At 41.1% G+C, this 17504-nt stretch overlaps 1 protein-coding gene across 2 annotated transcripts in view; it reads left to right on the top strand.

Moving 5' to 3' along the window:
* The window catches only part of LDB3 (LIM domain binding 3), a 59821-nt gene extending 54226 nt beyond the window's left edge, over positions 1 to 5595 (top strand). For both annotated transcript variants that reach the window (XM_082424232.1, XM_082424231.1), the window contains one exon: positions 2802 to 5595. In XM_082424232.1, coding sequence (XP_082280358.1) covers positions 2802 to 2891 — 90 coding nt within the window. In that variant the 3' untranslated portion in view covers positions 2892 to 5595. The remainder of the gene's footprint in view (positions 1 to 2801) is intronic.
* The last annotated feature ends 11909 nt before the right edge of the window (positions 5596 to 17504 follow it).

The following is a 17504-nucleotide window of genomic DNA, read 5'->3' as shown; positions in this document are numbered from 1 at the left end:
TAACTTTTGTGGGCAGTCGAGGGGCCTCTGCAGCTGGCCTGTTTCATCGCCTTCCACTCTGTCGTCAGCACTCTATGGCCACCGCTCCTTCCCAGCCAGGCCCTGCTGCCACTTGACCACAGAGCCTGGGGGTTGGACCATCCCTGCTGTGCCGCTGTGCTGGGTAGGTTGGAGGCCTCCTCCACCATGGAGCCCCCTTGCATCCCACCTGCAGGCTCCTGGCCCAAGGCACTGAGTACGACCTCTCTATGACAGTTCTTGCCCTCAGTCTCATCTTATCAGTGAGCCACCTCTGAGGCTCTGGCCTTTCCTCACTCCTTGGTCTTCAGTCTCCCAACACCCTCTCCAGCCTGACTCGTCCAGAGTTTTCACAAGCAACCAGCACTGTCTCAGACCAGGCAGGGTCTCCTGGCCAGAGCCCCGGATGTTGACCAGCAGCTCCTTGCCAACTCATTCCAGAGCTGCCTTTCTATCTCTCCCAAAACCCATCCTCACCAGTTGGATCTTGGGTGCCACCATCTTAGACTTACTTGTCTCCAAGTTGTCACCACAGCTTGAGGCCACCACAGGAGCCTGGTTACACTCAACATCACTGCATCTACCTGGGATGTTTTGAGACACTTTCTCAGGTCATTGGCTTCCAGAGCCCATTGGCAGCCCTGTGTGATCTCAGGTATAACATCCTCAACTGGGCCATCAGTACCTCACACTTGGGACAACCATGATGCCACTTTTCTTTCCAGCTTTCTTGGAGCAGACACATGCTCAGTGACCCAAGCTCATCTTGGAAGGGTGATTTCTGTATCCTCATGCCTACCTGTACCTGGGAATTCCACCTGCACTTCTTCTCATGTCAGTGTCCTGGATGTGGTCCCCAATTCTGCTCCCCATTAGGGATCTTCAGTGCCCTCTCTGAGGCTAGGGCCTGTCCCAGCCTATGTGACTTCCCAGCTGACTGGCAATTGGCAGATTGCCCACCCAGGACCAGACCTCATACTGGTAGTCCAGCAAGCTTAGTGAACTACCTCTATACAAGTCTGTAAACCCAGAACAATTTCAAATAAACATAGCCCCTCTCTGCTATGAGGTGTGGGGAGAATGAGCTTAGAACTGGAGTCTCACAGACCTGAATATGGATGCCCAGGTTCTACAACTTACTAGGTCTGTGACTTGAGCAAGACACTTGGGCTCTTTGAGCCTCAGCTTTCAATTGTGAAATGGGGAACAGTCATACCTATCCCATAAAGTTTTTGTGGGAATTAAATGAGACCATGTAGGGACCTCCCTGGCGGTGCAGTGGTTAATAATCCACCTGCCAATGCAAGGGACACGGGTTCGATCCCTGGTCTGGGAAGATCCCACATGCTGTGGCGTGACTGGACCTGTGTGCCACAACTACTGAACCTGTGCTATAGAATCCGCTTGCCACAACTGCTGAGCCCGCATGCTACAACTACAGAAGCTTGTGCACCTAGAGCCCATGCTCTGCAACAAAAAGAAGCCACTGCAATGAGAAGCCCGTGCACCACAACGAAGAGTAGCCCTGCTCACTGCAACTGGAGAAAGCCCGCATGCGGCAACGAAGACCCAACACAGTCAAAAATAAAATAAAATAAGATTTAAAAAAAAAATGAGACCATGTATACAGAGTGTCTGGCATCGTACTTGACCCGCAGTAGTCTCAACAAATATTACTGATCTCCCTTCTTTTTGTTTAATCAGCATCTTCAAACTGCACTCATATGTTGTCATCATGGGGATACATAATTTTGCCTCTTTTTTTTTCACTCAGTATTTTCCTGCATACACTTTGCCATATATATATATATATTTTTTAAATTTATTTTGGCCTCTCGGCATGAGGGATCTTAGTTCCCTGACCAGGGATCGAACCTGTGCCCCCTGCAGTGGAGGCATGGAGTCTTAACCACTGGACCACCAGGGAAGTCCCTGCCATATTTGATTTATTTTTTCGTGGTGGCCTGTCATTGGAAAAATACACCATAAAAATTAACTTAATTATCTCCCCATTGAGAGAAATATTAGTAGTTTTTCAGTTTGTAGTTGAGCATATGTTGCTTTCCTGTTCTGTGCAATAGTTGCTGCAAGATGAAATTCTCCAGAGTGGTGTTACTGGGGTACAGGGCAGACACATTTTCATGGCTTCTCTTCAGTGTTGCCACATCCCCTGCAGAAGGCTGGGCTGATTCATGTGTCCCTAGCAGTGACAAGTAGGCCTGATCCCCTTTTGGCATTGCTGACTTTTGACTGATTACTTTTTTTTTTTCATTTTCTGGCTCCAGTCATATAAGGTTAAAGGTGACAAGCTATTGAGGCTTTTTGTTTTATTTATTTTGCTAGATTAACAGGTGTCTAGTGATATCTCATGGAGGTTTTAATTAATTTTTCCTTTAATTATTAGTGAGGATCATTTTTCTGACATTTTATATTTCCTTAGGTATTAATCACTTCTGTGGATATTGACTTATGAATTTGTATTGGTTCCTTATAAATTTTGGATAGCATCAGTTGATCACCTTATTGTGTATATGTTCCGTATTCCATTAATTTAATTTAACTTGAGTTTGTTCCATGTTCCTCTTTGGAAGTCTTGACTTTTAGATAGCTCAACGCATCTACACTGCTTTAGCTGTCAAGCACTTGTGGTAGGGAGAAGCAGGCTGTTGCCTTTTCTCCCGTCTGCCTGTGACAGCACTTTGTCTTAAAGGGGTGGCTGAAATCTTTTGTTTGTGTCCCCCTGCCTCATGGGCTGTGTCATGTGTATCTGTTCTCTGTCCCAGGTCTGCCACGTGAATCTGGAGGGGCAACCATTCTACTCCAAGAAGGACAAACCCTTGTGCAAGAAGCATGCACACGCCATCAACGTGTAGGGAGCCCAGGGCATCTGCTGGCAACCAAGGATTCAAGGAGGCTGATGTTTCTTTTTGGGGGGAAAAGAGAGAAGACAGGAAGTGACTGAGCCCTTTTGAAGTATAATTTTAGTCCTTTCTTCTGCACACAGATTGTGTATTTGCATAGTTCAGACTAGAAGCCAAATGAAGATTCCTGAACCAAGCTAGTAATTAATCCAAGACTGGAATTGTACTTCAAACATTGAGGACAGAATTCCAAGAACTCAAAAGTGAAAAAGAAAAAGTAACTTTCCCCACGCGATACACTTCCCTGAGGTCACCAGAGCAGGGACAGAGCTCAGGGCAGTTATGGAGAATCTGAAGCATTCTGCGGAGTTCTTTAGAGCTCCTCCAGCAAACAAAATGAAGTGCCAAACAGTCCTCGCTGCAGGGTATTTTTAGAGCCATAGCTGAGCGCTTGTTAGCTAAGACCGATTGGGCTTTCCTCACCAAAAAAGGAAGTGTTATTCCATTACTTGTGTCATGGAGCTACCTCTGCGCATCAGACTTCAGACCTTGCACAGGCTTGAACATTCTCAAGGAAGCCCAGACATCGGAGGGATGTCTTCTGGGAGCCTCCGGGCAATCGACAGGGCTTCAGGAAAGGGTCAGGCTCACACCACAGACAGCTGAAGAAAGAAGGGCTCTTCAGCCACCCTCTTTCAGTCTGAAATATCCAATGTCCCCAGAAAGCTTAGCTTCTTTTTGAGTTGTGGTGGGAAGGTGGAATTGGGTTTTTCCAGTTTTGCTTTGCTGTTTGTGAGAGGAGATTTTAAAACAACTCTGGGCTGTGTTTGGCCTCTGTTTGGCTTTACGAGGTTCATTAGCATGAACGTCTAGTCTTGTGCATGTGTTTCATTCCCAATACTATGACTGCTCATGGCTGAAGTCTTCCTCAGCACCCCTTCCCCCAACAGGCTTAGTGACCTGTGGAAAAGAAGAGAGAGACAGTGTCTGAAACAGGATGGCAGAAGAGGCTGAGAACATGCCCAAACTCTGGGTGGGGAAGAGGAACCTTCCTTTCTGCCAACCTCAGTAAGAACGCACGAGCTGGCAGGACCTCCCACTTCAGAGCTGCTCCATCCTTCTTGTATCTTCCTTTAAATGCAGTACACTGATTATATACAATTGTGTTGACTGCTGGAAGGGAAAGATGGTATATGATATATACACGTTTGCCATTTTGGCCAATATTTTGAAAAAGTATGAGCTGAGTTTATCTAGCAATTATTTAAGCATTTATTGAAATAGACTTGGGTCTTCAGACTTCCTTAAAGTATTAGTGATAGTTTGAGTTAAGTAAGCATTTTAAAGCTGTTTGGTGATAAAGAGAGAAGCTTAGTTTTTGAGGTTGGAAGTGGTGTAGTCTCTTTCCCTTTTAGGAAACGCTGTTATTATGCTCATTGAATATGGCCATGAAGCAGGTGGTTTGAGTGGATGTTTCTCACTTGAGCACAATATTTAGGCTCTCTTCCAAATCACTGCTACTCTTTCCTCACTCCTGTTTTGGATTTTCTCTTTGCATGTTTGAAATGTTTTATGAGAATGCATTAGAATACTTCTTCTTCTGAGAACTGAGGCTTCCAGGGGACTGCCTTTTTACCTGAGGCAGAAGGAAGCAGCTAGATGTGTCTCTAACAAAAGACCCGAGGTTTTTTTTCCAAGGGTGAAGTCACCAACATCCCCCAGGGAGCACCAGGAGGGACGTAAACATGCTCCTACCACAGGACCCTTCTTTACTTCTGGTGCAGGGAAAAAGTCATAAAGCACCAGGCAGAGTAAAATCTGCAGGGAGTGCCTGGAGATTTTTCAAGAGTTGCAAACAAGCATTCTGTTATTTTTGGAAAGTTCAAATACACAGGAACAAGGAGGTTGCTGACTGTACAGAAAGGCTCTAGGCAGGTTTTCTCTTAAAAAACAAAAAAAAACAAACAAAAAACCCCCACAACTTTTAAATTATCAGGGACTGGTCTCAAGGAAAGGGAAAAATTTTCCCTAGAGTTGTTTCCAAAAATATCGTTTAAAAGATTTTACACATACACACACACAAGTGTGCCCATTAAAACGTGTATGATCATTAAAAAGAAAAGTAAAATCTCAAAGGAGAACTTCATCATAGTCATTTATTGAGTCGGTTTTTCTGCATTTCAGAGCTAGTGTAGATTCTGAGGGACTCTTTTATTTACCAAAACACAAAATCAACAACAACAGCAACAAACATTTTAAAGGTAGCAGGAAAAGGAGGTAGTTCTGAATATGGTTCCCTCGATGTTTGTAAGTTTGGCGTAGCGTTGGGTTAAGGTTGTGTCTATTTCAAGTTAACATTGTGGATGTCCTACAACACCAAACACAATTTTTAATAGTTCATGGTGGGGAGTACACTTTGGATCTACAGTTCTTGTCTCCTCATTGTTGACATTTATTTAACATTTATAAACATTAACTTTTTGCAACTGAGTGACTTATGTCTGCAGTGTTTGTGTTAGGAATCTAGCTTTTATAATGCTAAGTTTTCAACCCAAGTACTCTTGCTTTGGGATATTTTTTAAAATTTTTAACATTTCAGAAGTGGAATATAGTGTGTTAGAAGTGTGCGCAAAAATATTTTGCATGTTTTTTTTTTTTTTGGCCTGTGTGAATTCTTTTTAGCAAAATAAAACCCTAAAACGGATGTGCAAATACAGATTTTTCTGTGTAAAGTTTCTTCATGTGACAACCAAAAGTAGGTTATTTCTATATGGCCTCAAATAAAAGTTTGAGACAAAACAAAATGCCCTAAGGAGAAGAAACATATAACTCACTTGCTCTTTTGGCTATGTGGCCCAACAGCAGTTTAATCGTCTTGTTTAAACAGACAAGGATATGCAGGTAATACAAATGTTTTGCATACAAAATGAATTTACCAAGTAAATAATAACCTGAAGACCAGGCTTGGCCTTTTCCTTTTGGAAAGATTGATTTATTTAGCTACTTTAGATTTATTTAGCTAGTTCAGATTTTTTTTTTTTTCCTGTTCTAAATGACTTCATTTCTAGAAAAGTTGCTATATTTTCTTCCATATCTTTTGTCTTGAAATAAGCTAGAGTAAAATCCTCTCACGGCATTTTTTAAAAATAATGAAGACTCCTCGGAGGGTACTATGTTTAACACAACCAATTCATTCTTTTTCAAGGTATTCTATTTCTAGGCATTACTTTAAAAGAAAGGGATATTTTTCATAATTTATTTGATTTTTAGTACCCAAATCAGATTTTCAAAGAGAAATAAAATCTTATTTTAGTATTTTGTAAAGCTATAGCAATTTTTCAAAGAGATGATGGAGAAAAAAAGGCTCATTGTCACAGAACTTAAAGTTGGAAGGAACCTAAGAGATCACCTGGGCATTTTCCAGATGTACGAACCGAACCGAGGCCCAAAAAGGGGAAGTGGCTTCCCGGCATATACACAACCAGCTAGGGAGGCAGCCAAGTGCCATGAAATAAGCATAGACATTGACATGATAAGACCAGTGTCTTATCAAGGCTAGATCAAGGCTGATCTAATACCACCTGAGTGATATCAGAAGAGTCTCTCTAAGCCTGCATATCTACCTGAAAATGGAGGTAATAACACCTGCATTTTGTTTTGAGAAACAAATGTAATAACTTTTGGAAGAAAATTGCAATGCAAATGTTACTTGTTATTATCACCAATAGAGTGGGCTCAGAACTCCTCACTCCCGCTTCATTTTCTTAATGCCTTCAACTTGTCCATCCAGAAAAAGTACATTGGGAAAGCCAGCAGCAATAATAAATATTACACAAATATCCCAGAAGTATGAACCATGTGAATCAGAATTTGGTATAATTACCTGGTACCAAAATTTCTGCCCTCTTCACCGAGGAACTGTGGACCGAATAAAAATTGCTTGTTCAATACTTTACAAAGCCAGCATTACCTTGGTACCAAAACTAGACAAGGACACCACAGAAAAAGGAAATTATAGGCCAATATCTTTGATGAACATAGATGCAAAAATCCTCAACAAAATATTAGCAAAACCAATCCAACAACACATTAAAAGGATCATACACCACAATCAAGTGGGATTTATTTGAGGGATACAAGGATGTTACAACATCCACAAATCAATCAACATGATAAATCTATTGATAAAAGGAAGGCTAAAAATTATGTGATCCTCTCAATAGATGCAGAAAAAGCATTTGACAAAATTCAACATCCATTTATAAGAAAAATTGTCAACAAAGTGGGTATAGAGGGAAGATACCTCAACATAATAAAGGCCATACCTGGCAAATTGTATGTCCCATAAGGGGTTAGTATCCAAAATGCATAAAGAACTCATACAACTCAACAATAAGAAGCCAGACAATCCATTTTAAAAATGGTCAGAGGATCTGAATAGATATTTTTCCAAAGAAGACATACGGCTGGCCAACAGACACATGAAAAGATATTCATCACTAATTATTAAGAAAATACAACTCAAAACCACAATGAGGTATCGCCTCACACTTGTGAGAATGGCCGTTATGGGAAAGACAGGAAATAACGTGCTGGCGAGAATGTGGAAAAAAGGAAACCCCTGTACACCATTGGTGGGACTGTAAATTGGTGCAGCCACTGTGGAAAACAGTATGGAGATTCCTCAAAAAATTAAAAATAGAACCACCATATGAACCAGCTATTCTACTTCTGGGTATGTATCCAAAGAACACAAATACTAATTCGAAAAGATATATGCACACCTATGTTCACAGCAGCATTATTTTTTTCATTACTGCAGCTTTTTTTTTTTTTTTGACTGCGTTGGGTCTTCGTTCCTGTGCGCGGGCTTTCTCTGGTTGCGGCGAGGGGGGGCTCCTCTTCGTTGCGGTGCGTGGGCTTCTCATTGTGGTGGCTTCTCTTGTCGTGGAGCACGGGCTCTAGGCGCGCAGGCTTCAGTAGTTGTGGAACGCAGGCTCAGTAGTTGTGGCGCATGGGCTTAGTTGCTCTGTGGTATGTGGGATCTTCCCGGACCAGGTATTGAACCCGTGTCCCCTGCACTGGCAGGTGGATTCTTAACCACTGCACCACCAGGGAAGCCCCTACTGCAGCTTTTTAAAAAAATTTTATTGAAGTGCAGTTGATTTACAATGTTGTGTTTCTGGTGTATAGCAAAGTGATTCAGTTATTTTATATATATATGTATATACACACACATACACACACACACATAGATATATGTTCTTTTTCATATTCTTTTCCATTATGGTTTATCATAGGATATTGAATATAGTTCCCTGTGCTATACGGTAGGACCTTGTTGTTTATCCATCCTATACATAATAGTTTGCATCTGCTAATCCCAAACTCCCAATCCTTCCCTCCCCCACCCCCCCTCCCCCTTGGCAACCACAAGTCTGTTCGCTATATCTCTGAGTCTGTGTCTGTTTCATAGATATGTTCATTTGTGTTGCATTTTAGATTCCACATATAAGTGATATCATACAGTGTTTGTCTTTCTCTTTCTGACTTACTTCACTTAGTATGATAATCTGTAGGTCCATCCATGTTGCTGCAAATGGCATTATTTCATTCTTTTCTATGGCTGAATAATATTCCATCGTATATATATATACCATATCTTCTTTATCCATTCATTTGTCAATGGACATTTAGGTTATTTCTGTGTCTTGGCTATTGTAAATAGTGCCAGAGCAGCATGATTTATAATAGCCAAAATATAGAAACAATCTAAGTGTCCTAGTGTCCATCAATGGATGAATGGATAAAGAAGATGTGATATATATGCACATATATATGTGTGTTTGTATATATACACACACACACACAATGGAATACTCTCAGCCATAAAAAAGAATGAAATCCTGCAATTTGTAACAGCATAGATGGAACTTGAAGATATATGCTAAGTGAAATAAGCTAGACAGAGAAAGACAAATACCATATGATTTCACTCATATGTGGAATATAAAAAAAAAAAATGAACAAGGAAAATAAACTCATAGACACAGAAAACAGATAAGTGGTTACCAGAGGGGAAGGGGATTGGGGGGCTGGGTGAAAGGAGTGAAGGGCGTCAACTGTATGGTGATGGATGGCAACTAGACTTGTGATAGTGATCACTTTGTAGTGTGTACAGATGTTGAATCATAATGCTGTACACCTGAAACTTATATAATAAAAAATATTTATTCATTTGCTTATTCATTCATTCTTTCAACAAATATTTATTGAACACCAAATGTGTGCCAGGCACTGCTCTGGACACTGAGAACATGATGGTGAATAAAACAGAAAACATTGTTCTCATGGAATGGAATCAGCCAAATTATGTATCTAATAATTTAGATAAATGACTACATTATTTTGGGTTAGTTCTGAGGAGAAATATTTTGACTATTTAAAGTGGCTCTGCACAGTGGCACTGGCATTCAGCCGGACTTAAGCTCATGAATGATAACATGGCATGAAGAATGGGTTCTGGATCAAATGTTAGGAAATAGCTGCATATGCTATTCACCCTAGAGATTCACAGCACACATGGGAGCTGTGTGGGTACTGAGTCCCTCAATAAAGAAACCTGTTTAACTTATTTGAGAACAGAATATGGAACTCCAATTTGGAAAACGTTGCCTAAAGTTTTGGTTTAGGCTTTCCTGAGCTCTGACTTTCCCAGGACAATCCTAATGTCAAATAATCTTTCTCAGCGTTCCACTTACACACTTAGTTAAACCATCAACAACTTGGGCAATATACCTTTTTTCTTAAATAGACTTTATTTTTAGAGCAGTTTTAGGTTCATAGCAAAACTGAGCAGAAGGTAAACAGATTTCCCATACACCCCCTGCCCCCACACATGCACGGCTTTCCGCATTATTAACATCCCCCACCAGAGTGGTGCATTTGTTACAATCAGTAACCTACATTGACACATCTTATCACCCAGAGTCAGTAGTTTATATTAGGGTTCACTCTTGGTGTTGCACATTCTGTGGATTTGAACAAATGTATTATGGCATGTATCCACCATTATAATATCATATAAAGTTGCTTAAGAATTCATTGTGCTCCACTTACTCATCTCTCCCTCCCCCCTTAACCCCTGACAACCACAGATCTTTTTACTGTCTCCATAGTTTTTCCTTTTCCAAAATGTCATATAGTAGGAATCATACAGTATGTAGCCTTTTCAGATTGGCTTCTTTGACTTAGCAATATACATTTCATTCTCCTCCATATTTTTCCATGGCTTGATAGCTCATTTATTTTATTATTATTATTTTTTTAAAGGTTAGACTTTATTTTATTATCCAGATTCTCTTTTTATTTCCTGGGAATTGTTTTTTTCCTTTTTAAAAAATATTTTATTTATTTATTTATTTTTATATTTACTTTTGGCTGTGTTGGGTCTTCGTTTCTGTGCGAGGGCTTTCTCTAGTTGCGGTAAGCGGGGTCCACTCTTCATCGCGGTGCGCGGGCCTCTCACTGTTGCGGCCTCTCTTGTTGCGGAGCACAGGCTCCAGACGCGCAGGCTCAGTAATTGTGGCTCACGGGCCCAGCCGCTCCGCGGCATGTGGGATCCTCCCAGACCAGGGCTCGAACCCGTGTCCCCTGCATTAGCAGGCAGATTCTCAACCACTGCGCCGCCAGGGAAACCCGCTCATTTCTTTTTAGCACTGAATAATATTACAGAAGTATAACTTTTCATTCCACAAACACTCACTGAATGGCTAGGCTTTGTTGTAGGGATGGAAGATGACAATACAGACAAGGTTCCTGCTTTCATAAAGCTTACCCTCTAAAGGGAAGAGACAAGCAATAAGCAAGTAGTATATAATCAATACACTATAAGTTAGTGAGTGCTATGGGAACATAAAACAGAGCGATATGTTGGGGGCTGGAGTAAGCTACTTTTGGTCGGGTGGTCAGTGAAGACCCTGCTGAGGAGGTGACATCTGGGCTGAGGTCTGAATGTTGAGAAGAAACCAACCACACCAAAATTTGAAGTGGAAGGTAAGAGAAATGTGGAGGCTTTCAGGGTACAGTTTGGGCACAATGAAGGCACAGGGCTTGAGAGCAGAGGTGAGGAGAGGGCAGCAGGAGAGGAGGGAGAGAGCACAGAGGCCCTTGGAGCCTGTGGTAAGGCAGGCCAGATGATGCCTTCTAATACCTGCCAGTTGCAAAGAGATGAAATAAATATTTGACTATAAGTGAAGGACTTCACTTTTGGTAGTAGAGTACATTTTATTTTTCCTATAAGACTTTTTTTTTTTTTAATTTTTATTTATTATTTATGTTTTTATTTTTGGCCGTGTTGGGTCTTCGTTTCTGTGCGAGGGCTCTCTCCAGCTGCGGCGAGCGGGGGCCACTCCCCATCGCGGTGCGCGGGCCTCCCACCATCGCGGCCCCTCCCGTTGTGGAGCAGAGGCTCCAGACGCGCAGGCTCAGTAGTTGTGGCTCATGGGCCCAGCCGCTCCGCGGCATGTGGGATCCTCCCAGACCAGGGCCCGAACCCGTGTCCCCCGCGTTGGCAGGCAGACTCTCAACCACTGCGCCACCAGGGAAGCCCCCCTATAAGACTTTTGAAAAAAATGTCAAAACTGTTCATCAAGCAGTTCTGGATGAATACGGCCAAAGGTTGTATGCAGGAAATTCCCTGGAGGTCCAGTGGTTAGGACTCTGTGCTTCCACTACAGGGGGACCAAGTTTGATCCCTGGTGGGGGAATTAAGATCCCGCAGATCCCTCAAATCCCGCAAGCCGCGACGCACGGCCAAAAAAAAAAAACGGTGTTATGCAGTTGTCTAAAGTCTGGGAAACATTAGTTCTGTGTGGATACAGCACAGTGTTGTTTTCTGAAATCTGGGAAACACAGACCTATTCTTGTATATACACTCACACAAACTGCACACACACTTTGTGTTTACTTAATTGGAATCATACTATATATACTGTTCTGAGATTTGCTTTCTTTTTATAACAGTGTATTTTTTAAACTATGAACTTCACTGTTTGATCCTACTTAAACCTCTCTAAAATACATTTTAAAGGTTATCGGAGTAATAGTGATCATGAGGGCTCCATCTACAATTAGGCATTAGATTGGAGAGATTTAGAACCGAAATGACAAAAGGATGCCATCCTTGTTATCGCTTAGCTGGGATCTGTGTTCCTTTTTTCATGAACTAATTCTATTAAAAAAACCAAAACATCTTATTAAGAAAATTCTTCAAGGACCTACTGTATAGTACAGGGAACTATATTCAATATCTTGTAATAACCTATAATGGAAAAGAATCTGAAAAAGAATATATATACATATAACTGAATCACTTTGCTCTACACCTGTAACACTGCAAATCAACTATACTTCAATTAAAAAAAATTTTTAATGCAAAAAAAAAAGGAAAAGTTCTTACAGACTACCTTTCCATTTGCAAGTCAGTTATCCCCTTACCTCTCTCTAGTTCAAAGTCTATTGATGCATAAAAATAGGTATAAAGAGACTATTTCAAAATAGTTTTTAGATTCAGGGGAGAAGTCAGCTAACAGAGGTTTTCTCTTTTACTTCTAATGAAGTACTTGGGAATGCTAAAGGGTCCTAGCATTTGTGGAAGGAAATTGGTACAAGGCGCCCAGCATGCGCCTGTAGGAGAAGATGGAACGCAAGTAGTGAGGGTGAGTCTACCTCGCATGGAGTCATCACTACAGAGACCCCTGTGGACCCTCCTCTCATACTTGTGACTTTCTGGTGATCTGTAGGGTAGGGAGACATTGGAGAAAAGTAGGGACAGGTTTTGTGGAGCCATCTTTAAGAAAAAGAATATAAAATTTCAAACACATAATTAACTACAAAACTGAGTATTTATTTAGAATGACAAGAAAGAATCACAACAAATTCCTGGAATCATGGCTCTCTGTGTCTCTTTCTTCTGAAATCTCTTAGGCAACTTATCAGAAAAGCTTACATAGGAATGCTCCGATTGCAACCTGACTTCCCCTCTCAACCTAGAACATTTCAAGGAACTCTCAGCATAAAGAGGGGCCTTTGAAAGTGAGGGACCCTGAAGCTTAAGCTTCATTAGTTTCCCAGTAAATATACTCCAGACCTAGGCCAATAGAACAAAGGACACAGCCATTTGGGGATCCTGATTCCCTGGCTCATGCTCTAAGTTAGGAATTGGCAACATTTGTCCAGGACCAGGTTCTGTCTCCAGAACCAGGATTAAGACATGCCTCAGAGTTGGGAGAACAAATCAGATTACTGAGTGAAGCAAAACTTGAAATGGGTCCTGACTCTGCAGCTCACACTCCTAACAGGTGGTTATCTTTCTCCACCTTCTAGTTGAATTATCTCTATCTTATAAGCCCAGGTGTAATGGGAAAGTCACCAAGACAGTAAGGAAGCCGTTGGATGGTATGGTAATATTAGGTTGGAGGTTTAGGAGGAAGGACCAGGGTGCTGCAGGAGAAGCTCCAGGCAGTGGCTGAGACTTGAGCCATGGATACCATGTCTGTTTTGAGTTGCTTGGAAGGACTGAAATGACCAGAATCATCTCTTAGCTTGTAGATTAATGACTAGAATGTGACTTTAGAGAAAAGTAAAGAAGCTTTTTTCCACGCACCTTTTATGTGCCAAGCGCAATTCACTTTGTGAATCTTTTCTCATTGAGTCTTCACAACCCTACCAGGTTGGGAAGCCAAAGGTCAGATAGTTTAATACCTTTCCCAAAAGTACAGCTAAGATTGTGATCTAACAGGCACTCGATGTGAAGTCCTGTCAGTTAAACAATTTCAAAGTTCCTCTCCTTGGTGGAAATACTATAGTTTCCCCAAAGTACTGGAGGAAGACAGAGAGTTGGGTTCAGCTCCACAAACTTTCATGGAGCCTCTACTCTGAGCCAGGCCTCATGCTAAGTAGCTAAAATTTGTGATTCAGAGGCAAATGAGGCACAATCCCTGCCCTAACAGAGCTCACGGTCTGCTGGAAGAAACAGACTAGTTACCATGTGATTTCACTATCATATGGCAATAAATGTTTCTCCAACTTCTCTGAAAAGCAGATCTAAAGCAAAGGACAATGAACATATGTCTTCTAGGAACCTCTACAATTGTGAATTTTTTTTTTGGCCATACCACACAGCTTGCGTGATCTTAGTTCCCCAACCAGGGTTCAAACCCGTGCCCCCTGCAGTGGAAGCACGGAGTCCTAACCACTGGACCACCAGGGAATTCCCTGAAATTTCTTATGTAATCTAATATTTTGCCTTAAAAAAAAAAAAAATATATATATATATATATGCCCTTTGTTTTATTTATTATTAGATAAAATTGATGCTCTGGAGAAGATGCCTTATAACATCCCACACTCCATGCCCAATGCTGGGTTACCCTGGTTTGAGAAGCAGAATGCAAGGTAAATGATAGTACAGAAACAAGCTTGGGGTGCCACGGGACTACTCGGGAGGGACACTTAATCAGCTTGGGAGTGGGCAGCGAAGGCTTTCTAGAGAAGGAAATTCCTGAGCCAAGGCTGGAACGAAGAACTGGAGCCCAGCCCAAGCTGAAGCAGAACTCATATACTAATTACTGAACTGCACTGGGCTGTGTTTGAAGTAAGGCTCATTAAGAGTTTTACAGTTTGTTTTCCTTCCCCTTCAATAGAACACCAATGGACCAATCACTTCCTAGAACGAAAAGGAAAGGTAAGTGAAATTAATTGAGTGTGGATTCTGTGCCAACTGTTTTCCAAATACTCTCAGTTAATTCTCACATCTGCCTCATTAGATTGGTATTATTTATCCTCATTTTATAGATGAAGAAACTGGGATTCAGAGAGGGTGACAAACTGCCCAAGGTCAAAAATTAGGAAGTTCAGTCAGAATTCTGACTCCAAAGTTGGTGTTCTTCCCACCATATAATGTTGCTTAGCTTGTATCTGAAGTGTCTCTCTACTTGGCGGGTGCAGTAGCAGTCAAGAAAATTGTGGATTGGCTTCAAGTTTCAAGGACAAAAGGAAAGAAAAACAGAGGCTTTCCATGATCTCTTGACCCTCTCCTTTGGTCATGGAAAGTTCTGAAAGGGGACTTTTGGGATACTCCTCTGGCTGGCATTGCAGCACCCTACCTCACCAAGCCAGATCTGCTGAATCTGGACTTGGAGAAGTAAGGGTTCACGGGACATCCTTTGGGAGTGTTCACTGAGGTCTGCTTTATACAGTTTATAATTTGCTGTAAACAACTTGCTGTTCCTAATTAAACCTGTATGATCATGCCTGAACTTTTAGGAAACAAGGATTTCTTTTTTATGGTTCTCTTTTCAGTGGTAAAAGTAGAGCTCTCTTCAGCTCCATGAGCCTCCTTAACCTGTTGGGCCTTGATTCCGAGACTCTGAACTATAGTCTAGAAATTCATGGATCCTGGCAAAATGTCCAAGAAATGCCTGGGTGAGACAATTGCTAGTGATCGTGAACCATCTCTTCCGGAGGGGTGTTCTGTGATTCTATTTGGCAGGATTCTAGGACAGGTTCTCTGATGCTTTTCATGCTAGGATAGAAAGGAATACAGATCTCGCAACTAAAAGCTGTTGGCTGAGTTTAATTTTTAAAGAAACAGTTGCTCAGAATGACTACTTCCTCTCTTTAAAGGCAGGGGCTGGGGACTTCCCTGGTGGTCCAGTGGTTAAGACTCCGTGCTCCCAATGCAGGGGCCCGGGTTCGATCCCTGGTCAGGGAACTAAATCCTGCATGCTGCAACTAAGACCTGGTGCGGCCAAATAAATATTTAAAAAAAAAAAAAAAAAAAAAGGCAGGGGCTGGATAAAACCACCTTAGTTTGAAACTAGTGATAAAAAAAATGAATGGGTTTAAGTATCTTAAATGTGATTTTTACTAATTAAGAAAGGAATATGTGCTTATTGAATAAAACCCCCAAAAAACACATATAAATAGGAAGAAGAAAAAAGTAATCATGGTCCCACTACCTGGAGACGCCACAAACACTATTAACATTTTGGTCAGTTTTCTACCGTTAAGAAATATACATATATATCTATTTATTTTATTGTGGTAAGAACACATCTTACATAACCGTAACTTTAACCTGTTGAACAGCAACTCCCCCATTTCTGGTGCTCTACATGTTCAGAGAAACTTCTCAAGTAACAAACTGTAGAGATGATCCTGAAAGTAGCCTTTCTACCATTCTAGCCTTTCTTGAATGGTGAGCACAGAAACATCAATTCAGGAGATGGACTCAGATACTGTTCACGAGGCCTGAACAGAGCAGGTCACAGTTCATAGCAACACTGTCCAATAGAACCTTCTGTGAAAATGGACATGTTCTATCTCTGCACTCTTCCCATATGGTAGCCACTAACCTCACGTGGCTGTTGAGCACTTGGTGAGCCGAGACTGAGAAACTGAATTTAAAATTTTAATTTCATTTTAACTAATTCAGAATTTACATAGCCACACATGGCAAGTGGCTATTGCATACTGGACAGTGCAGGTCTATACAGAGGATTTATAAAAGAGTCACTTGCTGATCTCAAAGTAAACAGTAGGCAGGGATTGCAAGTTGGCACTGAAAATGCCTCTGTCATTTCAAGCAATAGCAGAACTCGGAATATTTCTCAGCAGTGAGAAAGGCCACTCCAAGAAAAAGTATAGAGATGGGCTCACAATTAGTCTCAGAAAAGGAAGTCAGTCATTAGCTACCTTCTGACATCCTAGCAATTAACCAGTCTTGGGAGAAGAGCAGGTATCTCCAGAGAGGTGCCAAATAAATAGGAGATAAGAGACTATAAAAATGAAAAGCCACTTGGTCTTTCATCACAGGATAATCCAATGCATGTGAATTAATGGCAAAAGGCTCAATAATAGCTTTTGTGAGGAAATAGGAGCAGTGTAGCAGGATATCCTTTTTCCGCACTAAAGCAACCAATTCTTTCGATTTTATATACAGCGGAAGCAATTAATTGTACTAGAAAGAAATCCACAGCTGGCTTTTCCTGATGGCCCCATAAGCAACAAGCACTATTGTTCAGCTTCCAGGATAAATGTAAAGTCATTCTACTGCACCGCTGAGATTTTTCTGATTGTTTAGTTTGACTTTTTCCAAAGATAAAAACATGTCCATTCCTCTTGTCATCGTACGTTTTCAGTATAAGCAGATGTCAAAAAGTTAATTTTTTATTTGTAATGTAATCCAAGCATGTGACTTGATGCTAGTATTTCTTCTAAACTTTATGTGACTGAATCATAAGTTTTTCACTTTTGTTTTACGTGTCTATATGCAGTTGAACTGTACTGTCTCTGCTCTTGTGGTTAACATTCATAGTGTGGCTATTCGAGGATCATGCATAATAAACAAGTAAGTTATATGTCAAAAACCCAGAAACCTAAGGTTTCAAACTACTGGACTGCATGGTGTTGTTTTGCCTTTTAGATGCATTAAAACACACTGTATTTCATCAATTCTTAGAAGCACATTTTTTGACATTTTATCACCTCTGAAATTAGGATGTCTTACAATTAATGATGTAACATAGTTTAATTGGCAGTGCTTTTCTTTCCTAGTTGTAC

The sequence above is a fragment of the Balaenoptera physalus genome (genome assembly GCF_965194825.1).
Source record: "Balaenoptera physalus genome assembly, chromosome: 14".
Lineage (NCBI taxonomy): Eukaryota > Metazoa > Chordata > Mammalia > Artiodactyla > Balaenopteridae > Balaenoptera > Balaenoptera physalus.
This window is presented reverse-complemented; position numbering and strand designations above follow the sequence as displayed.